At 36.4% G+C, this 17,364-nt stretch overlaps 2 protein-coding genes across 3 annotated transcripts in view; both read right to left on the bottom strand.

Annotated features, from left to right (window-relative positions):
* Nucleotides 1-3,430, bottom strand: part of spata6 (spermatogenesis associated 6) — a 20,704-nt gene extending 17,274 nt beyond the window's left edge. The window contains exons 1-5 of the mRNA XM_038281121.1: nt 3,299-3,430; nt 1,839-1,976; nt 1,091-1,139; nt 920-961; nt 669-793 (exon numbers count right to left, since the gene is read on the bottom strand). Coding sequence (XP_038137049.1) covers nt 669-793; nt 920-961; nt 1,091-1,139; nt 1,839-1,976; nt 3,299-3,370 — 426 coding nt within the window. The 5' untranslated portion in view covers nt 3,371-3,430. The remainder of the gene's footprint in view (nt 1-668; nt 794-919; nt 962-1,090; nt 1,140-1,838; nt 1,977-3,298) is intronic.
* A 2,285-nt stretch (nt 3,431-5,715) lies between these two features.
* agbl4 (ATP/GTP binding protein-like 4) overlaps nt 5,716-17,364 on the bottom strand; it is a 424,654-nt gene continuing 413,005 nt past the window's right edge. Inside the window, exons 12-13 of one of the 2 annotated variants that reach the window (XM_038281088.1) lie at nt 6,089-6,182; nt 5,716-5,989 (exon numbers count right to left, since the gene is read on the bottom strand). In XM_038281088.1, coding sequence (XP_038137016.1) covers nt 5,824-5,989; nt 6,089-6,182 — 260 coding nt within the window. In that variant the 3' untranslated portion in view covers nt 5,716-5,823. Of the gene's footprint in view, nt 5,995-6,088; nt 6,183-17,364 lie in introns of both variants that reach the window. The other variant, XM_038281089.1, reaches the window with a different exon arrangement.

The following is a 17,364-nucleotide window of genomic DNA, read 5'->3' on the forward strand; positions in this document are numbered from 1 at the left end:
ATAAATATAAGTGATCCTAAACCAGTAACAATAAGAATTAAAAGACTTTAAAAAAATCATGGCTAAAATATATTTAAAGTAAAACTTCTACACATTCCAAACTTATGCCAATAAAGATTCTCAGTCATCCAGGTCATACTCATTCCGTAAAAGTGGAACCAAACAAGCCGCTCATCAGTTTCAATTTGCATGTGTCCAAGCAATTCAAGGCCATGTTTATATAAAGCCTCAACTCACTGCGGATCCAGACATTTGAATTGAGAAAGCTTCCTGGAGGGGAAGCGAAACGTCTTCAAACCTTGGAAACCAAGTCCAGTGGATTGTTTTTAAACTTTTACGGAATTCCAAACTTATATTTACTGAGTGCTCAGTGCCTCTTCAGCTGCTTCTTTCAAGGTAGAGATATATATTTTTTATGATAAAATAAAAGTATTTTAGACATAATAAGAATCACCATTAAAGAAGCTTACAGGCAAATTGGAATCTTACTATACTGATTCTCCACATTCATTTTGTTACAAGAAATAAGTTCTAAAGTTCTTTAATTATAAAGTCTATCTCTTTATATCAGAAAATAACTAAAAAAGAACCACATTAAGTGTGACCTTAACAAACCTAATCCTTTAAAAGATCCCAGAAGTAAAGAGAACAGAAGATAACCAGCTCACAAGAAACAATGGAGATCTTTTCATCAGTGCGCTTCTTTCTGCAGCTCCTTCGCTGCCAACTGGTCTGGGACCAGGGTACAGAAAATCTCTGCTGCATTCTTCCATCGTGGCAAGAGTCTCCCCCTCTGAAAGCAATGCATAGAAACACATACAATTACATTAAATCCACATTAAAAGGTCTTTTTTTCACAGTGCAGTGGCTTGATGGAGAGGAGTTTAACATGCCCATATGGCATCATCAGAGAGCATACCTGGAGGGACCAACTGAATCAGCTCAAAAAGTGTTGTGTCAGCTGTGGAGAAGCAAAGCATAAACAGTCTGTTAGCTAATGATCGCTATCTCAGCTAATAGCTGTTAAGGGCACAACGAACAAAAAATTAAGACTAAGAGATGAGCAAGCAATTCCCAGATGGCCATTTACCTTTGAGGAGGTCAGTTACATCAGCGGGGTCGACAACGCCAGAGAAGGTCTGATAAAACAAAGTACAAACAAAACAAGTCGATATTCAAAACCAGATCAGTCTCCTCATTGTAAACAGGAAGACTTTTATCATGAAAAATTAAGATACAGTCAAACTGCATTGATTCTGTAAACAGTAACCTGATAATAGTGTGAATCTAAACAGCTTTTGCACATTGTGTCACTTCAAGACCACAAACCTCAACATATTTAAAAGGAAAGCTGCAAATAATTCTTGAGGGGAAATGGAAAAAATACATGAGATAAAATATTCTTAAAATTAAAATCCGAACAGCCTGGCGGTACATTTGCACTTTGCTCTAATGAATCAACACTTTGCACAACCACCTCTCCACATAGAACATTTTCTTTTTTTTGCATTGAACACATTTTTTCATGGCTTGCCCCTAAAGGTACAGTGGAGGATGTTCTTTTTTCTGGGTGGATCATCAAAATAAGTGGTCCTGCTAATTGTCAATCATTCTGGTGATATGTTTATGTAAGGCCCTCCTACGTGCTCGTCCCCATTTTCACTTACCGTGGTGAGTCTGACATAGTGGAAAATTGCAAATCTTCTTTTGGGAAGTAAGCTTGTATGAGCAATGTAAACACGCTCTCGCATGTGTTTAATAGGCATTACCTCTAGGGAGCGGGTACAGGGTTGAGAAAATCCTCCACTATACCTTTAATTTATCTGTTTTATTCCTACCTTGACAAAAACCATTCTGTGGTGAAACAGTAAAGGGAAAAGAGGTGCCAAACACGGAGTGCTCTTGTACAGTCCCATTATACGCACGCGGAGGTAAACGTCATTATTTTTGTGCAGGAGGACTCCTGGGCAGGTCACCTGCAAATAGTTTATAGCGATGATGTGTTTATTACTTATTTACAAGTTTCTGCCAGACAGATGATTCTAAGTATATTCAATTGCTATGAAAAATATATTTTTTATATTGCTATATTTCATTTTGAAATTGAAATGACTTGTTCTCATAATTTTTTAATCATGCAACACTTTAGTAGAAGTCAACCTAAATAATCTTTCAAACAGGGAACCACTTCTTTGAAATACTGTGGCCCAGCTGATAATCTACATTAATTTGAGTATGGATTCCTTCTAGTCGAAATTCTACTTTTTGCACACACAAAAAAATCAAAAGTCCTTTTAAGGATATAAAAAAAGATAAATAAACTAAACAGAAAAGTTAAATTAAACAATGGCCAGAGTCTAAAAACTGAACCTGCAAAACATTGCAGACATTAGAAAAGATGTTAGATGGATGGATGGATGGATGGATGGATGGATGGATGGATGGATGGATGGATGGATGGATGGATGGAAGGATGGATGGATGGATGAATTGATGGATGGATGGAAGGATGGATGGATGAATTGATGGATGGATGGATGGATGGATGGAAGGATGGATGAATTGATGGATGGATGGATGGATGGATGGATGGATGGATGGATGGATGGATGGATGGATGGATGGAAGGATGGATGGATGAATTGATGGATGGATGGATGGATGGATGGATGGATGGATGGATGGAGGGATGGATGGAGGGATGGATGAATTGATGGATGAATGGATGGATGAATGGATGGATGGGTGATGGATGGATGGATGGAAATGAACAATATTAAGTGGATATATGGAAAAAATGAATGACTGAATACATGGATGATTGGGAGACAAGTTAAAAGAATAAAAAAAAAACAAGTAAATTAAATTATTCTTAAACGGAGTAAAAATCATCAAAAATAACATAAAATATTTTAAATATACCACTGAGATTTATAAATCAAAATAAGCCAACAAACAATTGCTAAAATAAAAAACAAAATACTTATTTGTGGAACAAAAATGACTCCATTTGAAGCTTTAAGTCTATTGATTTTAATATTGATAACAACAATGTCACGTTTTACATGATGTGCCATCTGTATAGAACACGACCAGCATCGTGACTGATACTAAGGTAAGAATATAAGCATAATATCGTCATAATGTTACTGGTGAGCTTCCAACTAGGACTTTTAGACACCCTGTTTGCTGACAAAACAGGATGTAAACTTGCTAACTAGCTTGCTTCCCCCAAACTGTAGCAACAATCCCGTTTCCTGAGATTTGTACCGAAGTGCCAGCGAAGGAACACACTTACTCTCTGGATATCCAGGTACACTGTACATCGTAGAACCTTCTGCTGGTTTTTGTTAACCTTTTTCTTCCTCATCGTTACCACTCCTCTGAAGCTTTAAACTTCGTTGTCATAACAGCAACAGCCACAGAGCGGATGTGAAGTCATGTGACCACAAAGTAACCAATCAGAGCTCTCTAAAAAAAAAAAAAAAAACTTCATCGTCTGACCATAGATAGATAGATAGATAGATAGATAGATAGATAGATAGATAGATAGATAGAATATCAGCTATTCAGATTTAGACTGAATATCTTGATCTGAATTTAAAGTTTAAGACATTATTTAACAGAAAAATGTGCTTGTAAACTTCTGTCGGTCATTTAAAGTCTACTCCTTTTTATATCTCTATTTTACAGGTAAACAACCTTGCATTAAAATAAGAAGGAAGAACTAATTATAACGTTCTTACATGGTAATCTTTTAGTCATTGTTTGCAAGCCTTTAATTCTAATTTTCCTTACCTGGAAATCAAACCCATGCATGTTAAGGCCTAACTAAAGCTTTTATTTCCATTAAACATCACCTTTTTTTATTTGCAAACAAAATACAAGGTATTTTATCATATTAGATATTATGTAGTGGGTATGTCTGTTGTTTAACCTTTGTTTACAATTATTTCACTATAAATAGAGCACTTCTTGTTGCCAGATCTAGCTGGGAATAAATCGCATCATGCATGTAACCTTTATTTATCTAGGTAGTTATTATTTTTTGAAAAAAAAAAAAAAAAAAAACTAAAATGATTATTGGAATTTTGTTGAAGTCATCATTCTCCATCATCCCTTATCATTAGATTTTTAAACAGTGGTAATATCTTAAATGGAGCTTGGCTTTGAAACAGTATCCTAAACTTAGAACATCTCAATGAACACATATTAAGATAAATTGTGTCACAACTGCAAACTCTCCTTGGATTTCACAACTACCTAACCTGGCAGGTAAGAAGATTAATAAGTCAGGAAAGTTACGACAGGTTACTTTCCTGATTACTTGGATAAATCTATAAATGAAAAAGAACTGAAAACCATAAAAAGTATTATTTGCAGCACAAGCTCAGGACAGGGCAGAGCAGATAGCAGAAAGAAGGTGCTCTCATCAGGTAAGACCAGAAAACCCACACAAAAAAACTTTGAAACCTCCTTACAAAACACTAGGTCCTCTATTATATTAAATATTCTTTGCAGGTGCTTTTTAACAGCGTGGAGAATCATTGAAATGATTAAGCAAAATATGGTTCTACTAAGTAATATGTCAACAAGCTGAATACAAATTCTCACCATGCTTTATAAAATGTATTGCAAAATGATTTCAATTCCACATTTAATTCCCTTCCACTTGAGAATTGAACTACTTTGTATTGTTCTAGAAAATGGGATTCTGGTTAATTAGTTGAATTTTTGGTTCCAAAAGGTATAAATTTGAAAAACGTATTGAGTGTAAATACTTTTTTTATTTATAAGAAAATATGGAGGTCTAATTAAAGCAACCACAGCTCATTCATCCCTGCCGCAACCAGGCTCTACAATTCGACACTACAATAGCAATAACTTGTGCAATGTATAATGTGCAATTGCTATTTGATACCCTGTGCAATAACCTGTTCCTCTATATCTGACACCCAGTGAAATACTATATATATAAATATAGATATCAGTCTATATAAATTCCCATGCAAACACCCTGTGCAATAACCCTGTATAATAATCCTACAAAAACAAAGCTGTCATATATGGACTCACTGTATATACTGTATATATCCCATGCATTTTTTTCTTCCTTTGGCACATTCTTCTCCTTTGACCATTTGACCTGATGTAATGAGCAAATTTCTCCACCGTGAGATCCATCAAGTAAATCAATCTATCAATTAATTAATCAATAAATAAATCAAATGCCTGCCCAAGAGTTAAGCGTCTTAAATAAAATTGAAACTTTACCTGATATCTTTCTCATTTACATCAATCACAGGTATATATTCTTTATAATATTGCTACAAAAAAACACCAAGTAGAACAGAAGCATTTAGACTTTTTAAATATTTAATAATTTATAACGGATAAAGAAAACATAACACTGCACAGGACAAAATGACAAAAGTCAATCATTACATAAGCACATGCATTTTTCTCTGCCAAAAAAAGAGCAGTCATGAATGCCTTATTGAGCTTAAATTGGTATCCTGGCCAACCAACATCACAATCACACACACACATCCGCTGTCCTTCTACATTTACTATAAACACAAATAAAAGAGCAGGAAACACCTGGTTTGAATGTCAACATATGACTGTTATGTATTTTAAATAGTTATTTATAAGGGTTTCTGCATGAAGTTTGCATGTATCCATGTGAGATAGGTTTAATTAGGTTTAAATATGAGCAGAGGTCTAAGTGCATGCTACTATAAGTTGTGTTGGACTGGTAACCACTTCTAGTTGTTTGGAGACCTTAATCAACAGCAATAAGAGGTATATATGGATAGATAGTCAAGGAGACGTGTTTCTCATTAATGCAGAGTCTAAAGAATCGTCCTTAGTCTGCGTCTCTACTAGTGTCCAAAACTTTGGCTCTTCTCCTTTTTCCTGTCGCCTGTGTCCCTGCCAACACCAGTGCTGCTCCCTGTCTTGCTTTTGTCTCTCTGGGACATCCCATCTGCGCTGAAGACAAAGACATATCAACACAAGTCAATGCAAGTTGTCACAAAAAATTATTGCGCCTTCATATTTTCTTTTTTTTGTCATATACTTTTACCTTTGTATATTAGTTGGTCTATTTTCCTTGATGAGGTTGTTGAGCTTGTAATAATCCAGGAAGGTTCGAGCCACATTTCTACCAAGTTTCATATCTTAAATAAGGGAATTAAGGATTGTTCTACTCCTTAAACTGAAGATTTAAAGCCAAACCAGGAGGGAAACACATGATGAAATGGAAAATGTGGAGTAAGTATTAGGGTTTTTATTGTGGTACAAAAAAAATAAAAAATTCTGTATTGCAAATTATAGTTCTTAAAATATCATGCAAGGTGAAGGGTCTCTTGTTGTAAAGCCATAGAAAAACTCTTTTCTGCCTAATTTCGCTGGCACCCAAAATCCAACCAAGCCTTTTAGCATATTATAGTTGAGTGTTTTAATTTTTATCACTTGTAGCCTTCCCTTTGTTTGCCTGACCGCTCTTGGCAGGAGACAGCTGTTCCACTTAAAAAGCTTCAGAGCAATACCTCCCAGACTTAACATCAGCTGGCAAACATTTCAAAGCATAACAACTCTCTTATTCCCGGGAAGAACAAAATGACTGGATTAACACATGCACTTTTTTCAGAAGGACAAGTCAGAATGGGCCAATTTAACCCTTTTACCATTTATCAGTCAGACATTGCCTGTAATCAACAACTGCTACTAGTTTTCAGCGATAGATTGAGCAATCATCCCAAACAACTTATTTAGATCTACTGACAGACAATCAGTGTTGTTTTTGACAGCCTTCGTAGAGTTAGTCTTCAGATAGAAAACTATTATTAGTTTTAGTAACATTTTAGTCAGGAGATCTGACAGTTTTAGTCGGTTTTAGTCGACTAAAACTTAAAAAGGTTTTAGTCTAGTTTTATGTTGCAAAAAGGTTAACCTTTAGAATTTCGAATAACCTGATTCTTTACCAGACTGACACCTCTTGCATAGATACTACAATTGCTGGGTATAGAATGCTGCCATGCAAATGATCATTGCTGTTGGGCAGAAAACTTTGATTTATATAATTCAAATAAACTCTTTATGAATTGGATCTAGTTCAACGCATCATTTCGGTTGTAAAGCAGACAGACAAGCTAAAAAATTTACAATAAAGGAAAGGTTTTACACATACAAGGTTACCATTCAAAAGCAAACACTTCTTGATCTACTATAATTTAAGCATTACACACAGATCAATAAAATCTTCATATCTCCAAAAACAGCAAAGAACAGAAACATTATTCCTTCTACTTTGGCAATTTGGCTTTATTTCTTCAATTTGCCCCTTGATTTCTGCAGCTCAAGGGTCAAAGTAGACTTAAATACACAGGGTTTTGATATAAAAAATAAAAGAATACAGAGAACCTACATAATTGCCTTGTAATGCAATGGCAATCCAGACCTAAACTGAATGAATATGCTAACCAAAATGTTGAAATATTTAAAGGAAACATAGAAATGTTTTAATGACAATACAAGGAAACATTTACATCATATTTAAATAGACACAAACGAGAAGGATCAGAGAGAATTATTTAAAGATCTATGTACTTTTTTACCTGGCTCTTTATCCAAAAATAAACAGTATGAAATGAAATATTTACTTTGGATAAAATTTAGGGATTCCTTTTGGTAGAAATTAAATAATGTTTAGTGTCACCTCTTATGAGCTGGAAGAAATAAAATCTTGTTAGACAAGGGGATTTTTTTAAGCTTGGCAGGGAATGATCAGCCACATATAGTTTATTAAGTAGTTAGAGCCATACTGCTGAGAGCGAACCATCAGAGTGAAGCGAGAAGCATAAGCACAGCTGGAAGAGCAGAGTTTGCCAGAGGTGAGCCTTCAGTACTGGACGATTCTGGGTTATTTTATCCCCTGCTGCTGCTGCCACGTTCCATCTGTGTTCATGCAAAATCTGCACTGCTGCACACCAGGTGGGCAGCAGTGTGACCAAACAAAAAGCAGCTGCACGGCTGATACTGCTTAGCTTGTCTAACAGATTACAGCACAATGATACATTTTAGACATCTGCCCGACCACAAGCTAATTTTTTTATTTAGTCTCGTCGACAAAAAATTACACCTATGGCTCGTCATGTTTTCGTCATCAAAGATCCATCCAAGGGGCATCAATGAAATAAATTCGAAAACAACACTGCAGACAATAAGGATAGATTTTTGAATAATTCCACATAGTGCATGTCAACATGTGGTTTCAAATGCACAAGCAAGAAAGCAAGGACTTTTCCTCTCACCGGTGTCGATCAATGCACAACTGGACGTGTCATCAAGACAGCAAGCAAAACTGAAAAAAATTAAAAAAAAACTGATCACATCAAATGGCTGCAAGCACACATCTGACTGTTAGACCGAAACAACATACCTAGAAAGAACCCATAGGGTTTAATTTCAATGGATTTTACTTTTTAATAATTATAGGCTACACTACATCTTTTGTGTATTGATTGTAGCTGTGATCCCTGCATGGATCTGTTTACTTCCATATAAGCAATTGAGGCCTATGATCAAAGCAAAATGACTGAGTGGCAACATTCTGGTAGCTAATATCTATCATAGTCTTATAATCACATTTTATTATATTAGTAAAGGAGGGGATCATACAAAAGAGATCTATGAAAGGTATTTTTAACCTGTGACTAAACAAAATTTTACATTATTAGAAAGATTAAGAAAATGGGTGAGATGGGTACATGTGTTATTAGTTATTTCCCCAATTCCTGAGAATCGGGAGATGAGGGTAGAACATGGGAACCTACACATAGTAACAATTATAAATGTGCTTAAGGCATTATTCATTTTTTATATTGATGACATATATGTTTCACATGCATAAAATCCTCAGACACGTGTAGAATGAATATTAACAAAGCCTAAAATGTCCTTGTCCTTGCAAACAGACCTGACGATCAGCAATAAATAACTAGAGACAAGCACATGGGGACACGAGCAGTGCAAACATTCAGGCTGCACAACCTATTAAGTTTGGCCAAAACGACTGCATTTCACTCACACCAGACAAATGTATGATGCTGGTATGAATCAGACAAAGCAATTACTTCTAAAACTGAATCCTAATTCAAATTCAGAGGTGAGTGCACACACTGTCTTGGCTGTCCCTTACTACATTAGCTTGAATGCTTTTATAGAAGAGTCAAGCATTAATGGGTCCTTTTGCCAAGCCTGTCATTATAACGACAGCAAGGCAAGTAATGATGGCAGTCAGTTCCAGATAATGAAAAAACAGAAAAGCAGAAAATGCCAACAATGTTCCCAATCAACAAGAGAAACGATACTGTGAATACGGATAAATAAGAACATTTTAACTAAAAGGGGTAAATTTCATTCAGTTGTTAAAGTCAGGGCACTAGGAAAACACTTTAAAACGAGCTGCCAGTCTGTCTGAGTACATCCCATCCTCCCTTTTAATCATGTTCCATCCATAAGTAATGTTCAAATGGATCCAGACGGAGAACAAACAGATCTGTGAGTTTTTTTCCATTGATGTTTGGCTGCTTCCATTTTTCACCAGACAAGAGAATGATGAAGCAGCAGAGTGTCATAATATTTCTGTTTTCTGGTCATTACCTTTTTGATTCTGAGATACAGCATGTCATCTAATGAACAATTCATTTGTCTCAGTTTTGTCATTGAAACAAAACAAAAACAAAAAAATCCTGTGTGCTTCATAATCAGCAATCACACATATTTTCTATCTATTTATTTATAACACAGTTATAGCCTGTATTATAACAGACAGCCTGGGTGTTTAGTTCAGAGCTGTTTGTCCTTTTAGAACCTTAAGTAACACACACACAGCCAGCACACCTGCTAAATTAGACCTGTGATGAGCAAGCAGTTCCCTCTGTGCAGGTCTGTCACCTTTTGGCCTTTGAATGTTCTCAAGTCACCACTGGACATCATTCTTTTCACCACGGTCTGATGGAAGCACTCTCCACATGACTCCAGTTTATTCAAAATCTGGCTGTCTGGGAGCCTTTCATCAGCTGAAACCTGCACTATTTCTGTGGACTTTGACTAGTTCTATACCGTTTCTTTCCGTATTTAAGACTGAAACTCCACACATAGTCACTATGCAATTATAGGCTACTGTTCTCCACACAACCACCTTACAGGAACGAATGAGACATGCTGAAAATTAGGAATCCAAACAGATCAGCAGGACCAGATGGATTTCTCAGCAAAGTACTGAACCTGCTCAGTTTTAACATTTCCCTCACACCACTGTTCCTTTCTGCTTAAAATCTGCCACAGTTATCCCAGTATAGATCCAGATTTGACCAATCCAGAGAAGATTCCATAACTCATTAATGCTGCAATAATTTACCTAGAGAAAATGGGCACATAGTCATTATGACATTTAGAATGATCCATATCAAGGAAGGAAGGAAGGAAGGAAGGAAGGAAGGAAGGAAGGAAGGAAGGAAGGAAGGAAGGAAGGAAGGAAGGAAGGAAGGAAGGAAGGAAGGAAGGAAGGGAAAATAAAATGTTTTTCCATACTTTAAAGCTACAGTGTGTAATTTTCAGCGACATCTAACGTCCAGACTGCAGACCGCAGCAACATGAACATCTCCCCCCCAACAGTACGACGAGCGTTACGGGACAAAATGTCTTCCACAACGTCCGCATCACCTACCTTCTCAAGTGCTGAGGTTTGTTTACATAGATAATTTTACAGATAGTATTTCATTAGTCTGTGTTCTCAGTTCATCTCTCTCAACTTGGCGTAGTTACTTTCGAGAGTAATGGGCGATCTCGCAATCGCTAGTTTGTTGGCTCTGCGCTGCCGTAGCGCAAAGATGTCTGCCTCCATGGCTGCGAAACCCGCTCCTATGTAATTATAAATAATGAATTCTAAGGCAACGCAAATATTAAGGTTAAGAGGCTGAGCTCATAGATGATGATAAATAACATAGCTATGTATAATATATTACATTTCTGACTGTATATCCCTGTAATTATTACACACTGTAGCTTTAAGGCAGTCAACAAGATTTGCTTCAGTTCATCCACAACAGTACAACACTGGCTCTCCACAAAGTATTGTGCTGAGTTGCCTCCTCTAGATGCTGCATGGCCATGACTGCGGCCTTTTCCAAAACCTCAAACACAATCCATAAATCTGCAAGTGACACAACAATGATTGGCCTGATTTCAAGAGGACACCTGTGAATCACACAAAGAAGAAGGTTATACACCATCCAAATGCAATAAAAGCCAACAGCCAGGCTATAATCATCACAAAAACAAGACAATAGTGCTAGATCTATAAGGGCAACAGTACAAAACCCACTGAGAGAGTGGGTCTTCAAATCCTGAGTTCCTTTAGAGACCATTTCCAAATTCAAAGAATTTCTGTTATCTCCTAAAATAACACCAGTAGGAGGCCCAACATGCTATCTCACAGTATTGTACACTAGCAGACATGAAGACCTCATAGAAGGTCATGACGACCACTATCATTAGCTGTTTCTTTCCTTCTGTGGAGGATATTACCAGCTAGAGAAACCTCAAAAAACTCAGAAGCACCATCAAACAGTTTATTATTACCCTCTCGGAGTCAGTGCAGGAGCTTAAGAAGCAAAACAAATTGAAAAACAGCTTTATTCTATTGCCATAAGAACAATGAATAAATTTGTGCTGTCACTAGCCCCTTATTCTGTTTGAGCTGAAACACTGCAAAGTTTCCATCATAACTTTTTTTTTAGTGCATCTTAGAGTTTCAGAATGAATTTCTACTATTTAGGGCCTGTTTGTTTTTGATGCAAGTTGCCTGAGGGCTCAAGATCACTGCTATCATTGCCATAATTGATTATGAGTCTTATGCCTCGTGAGCTGAGATTTCCCTGGATTCTCTGAATAATTTAGTAGAATTATACACCTTGGATGATGAAACTCTTTGTAATTGCACTCGGAGAAATGTTATATTTAAAGTGTTAAACTATTACAAACAGTTACATTTTGATAGATCATACTTGCAAGAGTTATAGGTAAAATAGTCCAAATGCTTTCAAAATGATTATTTCATTTTTGGTTTTCAGTTTTCTTATTTTTGACTAACAAAAATTAAATCCTGTAATTTGCCCTTATAGAGAAATTGGAAGGAACATCATTTTTCATGCTGAACCATCCTTCCATCCTGATGTCTCCACTTTGACCTCTAGAAAGTTTTTTGGTGTTTTTCTCAGTTTTCTCTCATCAGCAGAGTTTGTTGCCAGTCCCGGATTCTTCAGCCAGGCACGCTCAGTGACAAAAATATCTCCCGGACCCCACCGCGCGCAGATGGCCTCTCAGCTTGTCTCGTCACGACTCACTGTCTATTACAGGAGGTTTTGAGATGGACGGTCAGCTTCTGAAGGAGAACTTCTTCCAATGAGTATGTGGTAGGAGACACGGAGGATGCCCTGACTGCAGCTTGGCTTGGTGCCGGGGAAAACCGTAGGTTCTGGAATAACGCCATGGATGCAGCAGGAAGTTTTGTGTATAGCAGCCAGGAAAGCTCTAGTTTGGATTACACTGTGAGGTGACAGGAGGTACTCAAAATAGCTGCAGTGCTGTGAAAAGTATTTCCCCCTTACAGGTTTCAACTGTTTTCTGTTTGTTTTTTTTGTCATACATTGATGTTTCTGATCTAAACATTTTAAATATCAAATGTAACACAAACAAATTCACCATGAAGTAATTTAATAATAATGGTCAAACATTCTGCTTCTTTTCCATGTTATAAGTACATGTTGTTTGCACATTTTTGACAAGATATAAACTTCCAAATGGATTTAGTTTTGTCTTTTCAGTCTACACATGATCTTTTTTTGGTAAAAGTAAAACAGTTCTTAGTGCTATTTTTGTTAAGCATTGGTTCTTGTCTTGGAATTCACCATGTAGGTCATTTTGTCATATCTTTCCTTATTGCTGAATTCTAAAAAGAAAGAAAACTTTACCTTTATTTGACATTATTTTGGATGAGTAGGTGATGCATTCAGTGAATACCTGTGGTTGGCCACCCCTCTCCAGAATGATCAATACTTTATTTCTCATTTGTTCCAGAATTTCTTCAGATCAAGGTTAACATTGTTTCATTGTGAAATCTGTTTTGGCTTCTAACAAGTTATATTTAAGAAAACGAGTCAATTTTCAGGCCTGTATGTGTCCATCCAAACTGAAGCAGAGCATGTGGTTGACTTAAGTTCATTTGAAATTTAAAAAGAGCAGCATCAATATTTTCTTTCAAGGTCATGCTGTTTTGGAATATTTATTACCTTGACAGATGATAAAAACATCCTAATTTGAAAACTGCTTTTTGTATTTAGTATGGTTAAAATGTGTTTTTTGCAACAAAAAAAAAAAGATTTATGCAACAAAAAAGTGAAAACTGAAAATGGAAATTTTTTCAAGGCACTTAAAGTTTCTAAAATCTGCATACAAGCGATTTCTACTAAATCTCCACATTGATTATGCTAACAATATTGTTTAGATTGTATGTCAGCGTCTTGCCTGCCTTCCACTGAAATGTATTCTTTGTACACCATAATGATCTTGCTTAATCAATCACAGGTCATTGTCATGGCTCAAGGGCATGCCAGGTTAGACGCTGATGAGATTACGGGGCATGTGAGACAAAAGACAGAGGGAGGGACATGACTTGTTTACTGCATCTGTTTGCTGTCAGCCCCGCATTTAGTGTCTTTCAGCAACTCATCCCTCGTTCCCTGTCCTTCCAGACAGTGAAACAATGTGACAAAGAAACAAGGCCCCTAGTGGAGAAATTAACAAGGCACGTTGAAAATGCTGTCTAGATTGGAAAAGAGTTAACAAGGAGACAGGCAAGGGGACATTAGAGCTATCAATATTGGCGACTGGCAGGTCTTGTCAGTGCACTGACACGTAGAGAACTAATTATCAATGCTAATTACAAGGACAGTCAACAACAGCAATACAGAAAGAGACATTTTTGTCCCCAAAAGCAAATCAACAAGCCGAAAGTGAAAGACCTCACGTCTAGGGGCCCAAGAGGATAAAAAAGAGCTGGTGTCAATCTCTCATAAAACATATTGACCTTGTTATACAAATAATCCATCTAACTTGTAGAATAACTTTATGAAAATTATAGAAGACCTCAGTTAAGGTAAAAATATATCAATTTGGAATTTATTGGAATTAACAATTTGTATTTGTATGCACCATACTGTATTTCGACTTTCAATATCTCTGGCTTTTATAATCGGTAATACTAAGTTTATTTCTAAAACGAATGACCAAACGCTGAACATAAAATATGCATAATCAAACATTATTTACCAAACACTTCCATGCCCAAAGTGACCATATTGCTGCACAGGCAATATAAGTTGCCCACATGGGTTTACAGATAAACAGCAGCATATTGGACCAGCTACTTGTGGCATAGAGGGGAGCTGTCAAACCCAGAGAAATCCTGTTGTCCATTCTATAACTGCGTACTTGATTCATGTTTCGCCTTTTAAGGTTAAACAGGTTTGAAACTGACGAAAAAAATTGTGATTCCTGACAGCAGTGTAATAAAATAAGTTAAAGGTCCGGTGTTCTGTCAGAAAAGCATACATTGTCAGATAGGCATACTGTGTTCTTATATGCATTAGAGCACATGCGCAGTGGATAAATACACCTACATTGAATTTTAGCACAAGTGTACCAGCTTTGATTATGCTGTTATTTCTTGGATGTAGAAACTGTCAGACATGATTAAGAGAAGAAGCCTCTATAAATAAAACCATATCAGTCAATATCACTTTAAAATAATTTACTTTAGTAGTAAAAAACATGTGTGCAGGAATTTATATTTGGTTAGATTTTTTTTTTCATGTTTAAAATCATAGAAGACATTGGCTGTGGCCTATACTGTGTGTACTGTGTTTGATCAAAACTAATTGTATGCCAATCTGAAAGCCTATGTTGTTTTGACGGCTCACCAGCAGCTCTGATGCACTCTAAAACCAGGTCATTGACCAGATTCTTTACTGACTGGCTTTGCAGATCATCACTGCAGGATCACATAAAGAGAGTCAATAAAAGTCTTAAATAAAACACTCTTCAAAAACCAAAATTCATACATTTCATTTCTTGACACCAAATAACTGCCCACCTATTACCTTTCTAGTACCTACTGTACTAGAAATACAAGAATTGCTCCTTTTAGTAAAATTCGAATGCATTTTCTCTTTTGAAAAAAAATGTTTCATTGCAGATTTGATGTTTTTTTTTATCGTAGGTCAAGTGTCTGACTGACAAATAATACCAAATCATTATACTGAACTGAAAATATAATGCAGACTATTTTTTAAATCTAATTTTAAGGAATTTTCCATGATCATGAACATCCAAATGAAAAAATTATAATTTATTAACATTATTCATGATAAAAAATTAAAAAGGAAAAAATGCAAAAGAAAAAATTGTACAAGGATTGTACCACATCTTTCTAGTCTAATATATGATGTTTCATAAACTTAATATCATAGGTCACCAAGCATCAGTTATCAATTTCACTTTCCTTCCATCATTTTTTACAGTCCTGAAGTGAGCCACTGGTTGAAGGAGAAGTGACTCAGCAGAGAGCAGCTGTCCAGGATAGAGCTGCTGAAGCCTCTTTCCCACTGAAAATAATGCGCTAACCCGGATTTTTCCAAACAGTGAACTAATGACCTCAAACAAGTGCATCTAATTTAGGATAATAAATGGAGTGGAGTTGTAAATTTTGAAGGCAGGCTAACAGGTTTTTGACAGAATTCCAGCTGATAGACAGGTGGTCAAATACTTATTTGCAGCTGTATCTTACAAATGAATAGATTTAAAAAATCATAGATTATGATTTCTGGACTTTTGTTTTAGATTGTGTCTCTCACAGTATTATTTTGCAGAAGACCAAATGGAAATCGTTATTAAGTTGATCCTCCTTCTTAGAGGGTACATTTCTTGGTTCAAATTGGTTTTCAAAACTTTTTTCGAGACTGTCCAAGAATGGACACTTTTGGATTTGTCAGCTTTCACAATTTTGGGAAAATTCATGTGAGGACACCTGTTCATCTGAGCACACTGATAATATTTGTGTAATCAACTGTGTGTATAAATGTGTGTGTTTGGTTGCATATGCGAGTACCGGTACCTAGCCATTTGTGCATATCGGTGTGATGTGATGTGCATGATGGGTGGTAGTGAAGCATATTTGCCTCCCAGCTATATCATTTGCATACTTGTCACAGTCTGTGCTTTGGGAGTCAGGTTCAATGATGCATGCTGTTTTTCCACCAGCGGCTCTGGTATTCACTGAGTCCCACTGTCACAGAGACGTGCACGTCAAGTGTTGCTGCGTCTGCCGAGAGCTGACGCACCCATCAATTTCTGACGTCACTTAGAGCTTGTGAGTACCCTAACAATGCTCCGCTTGATTAGACCGCAAGTGACCACCTCTGATGAAAATCGGCAAGTTTGCTGAGTTGGAAAGGTAGAAAAGTAAGCTCTGTTTTTGTTGTGAAAATCCAAACAAGATCAACATATTCAACTAATTGCAGCAGAAACAAATACCAAATCTTTCAGGGAGGCATTCTGTCCTCAGTCACTTTCAAAATGCCTCAAAGTTTCTTCAAAGAAACAGAAAGAGACAACACCCAAATGCAAATAGGAGATAAGTAGGTTCTGTAATCATACATAAAACAACATTTTCTATATCCCCACAAACCTAAATGCACTCCGACACAGTGCAAACAAGAAGCTGTTTTGAACAAGATCCCAGATTCCTTTAACCTTCATCTGCTCTATGCTCATATTCTAACTGTGCAGTCTGGAGTGGACAGCAGAAACCCAGGTTGCTGTACTATAAATAACATGTAAAAAAAGCACCAACTCCAACACTCCATACAGAAGTAGTCATAACACTTACATCTCACACACATATAAGAGTGTATTTATGACCATTCTCTGCAAGGTGAACTTCTATCTTTAAAGAAATGTCAAGTCATGCAACACATAGTCTATAGGAATTATGCTTTGAACTACATCATTTCATCTACTTCTGCTCATAAATTATCTTTCACTGTGGTAAACTCATCCTCCAGTCTTAGTCAAAAGTCAGTCTGACAGGTGTTATAACCCACAGCATAATGCTTTTATCACCAGATTTCCCCCTGCAGATGTGCTTTAGGCGATGTGGTGTGTATTTTACTGTCACTGTTTTGTATATAAGAAAAGAACTTCATTTTTCATGATCTAATATTAATAAGGGCTAAT

The sequence above is a fragment of the Cyprinodon tularosa genome, unplaced genomic scaffold (assembly GCF_016077235.1).
Source record: "Cyprinodon tularosa strain WSP-4 unplaced genomic scaffold, ASM1607723v1 ctg167, whole genome shotgun sequence".
Classification (NCBI taxonomy): domain Eukaryota; kingdom Metazoa; phylum Chordata; class Actinopteri; order Cyprinodontiformes; family Cyprinodontidae; genus Cyprinodon; species Cyprinodon tularosa.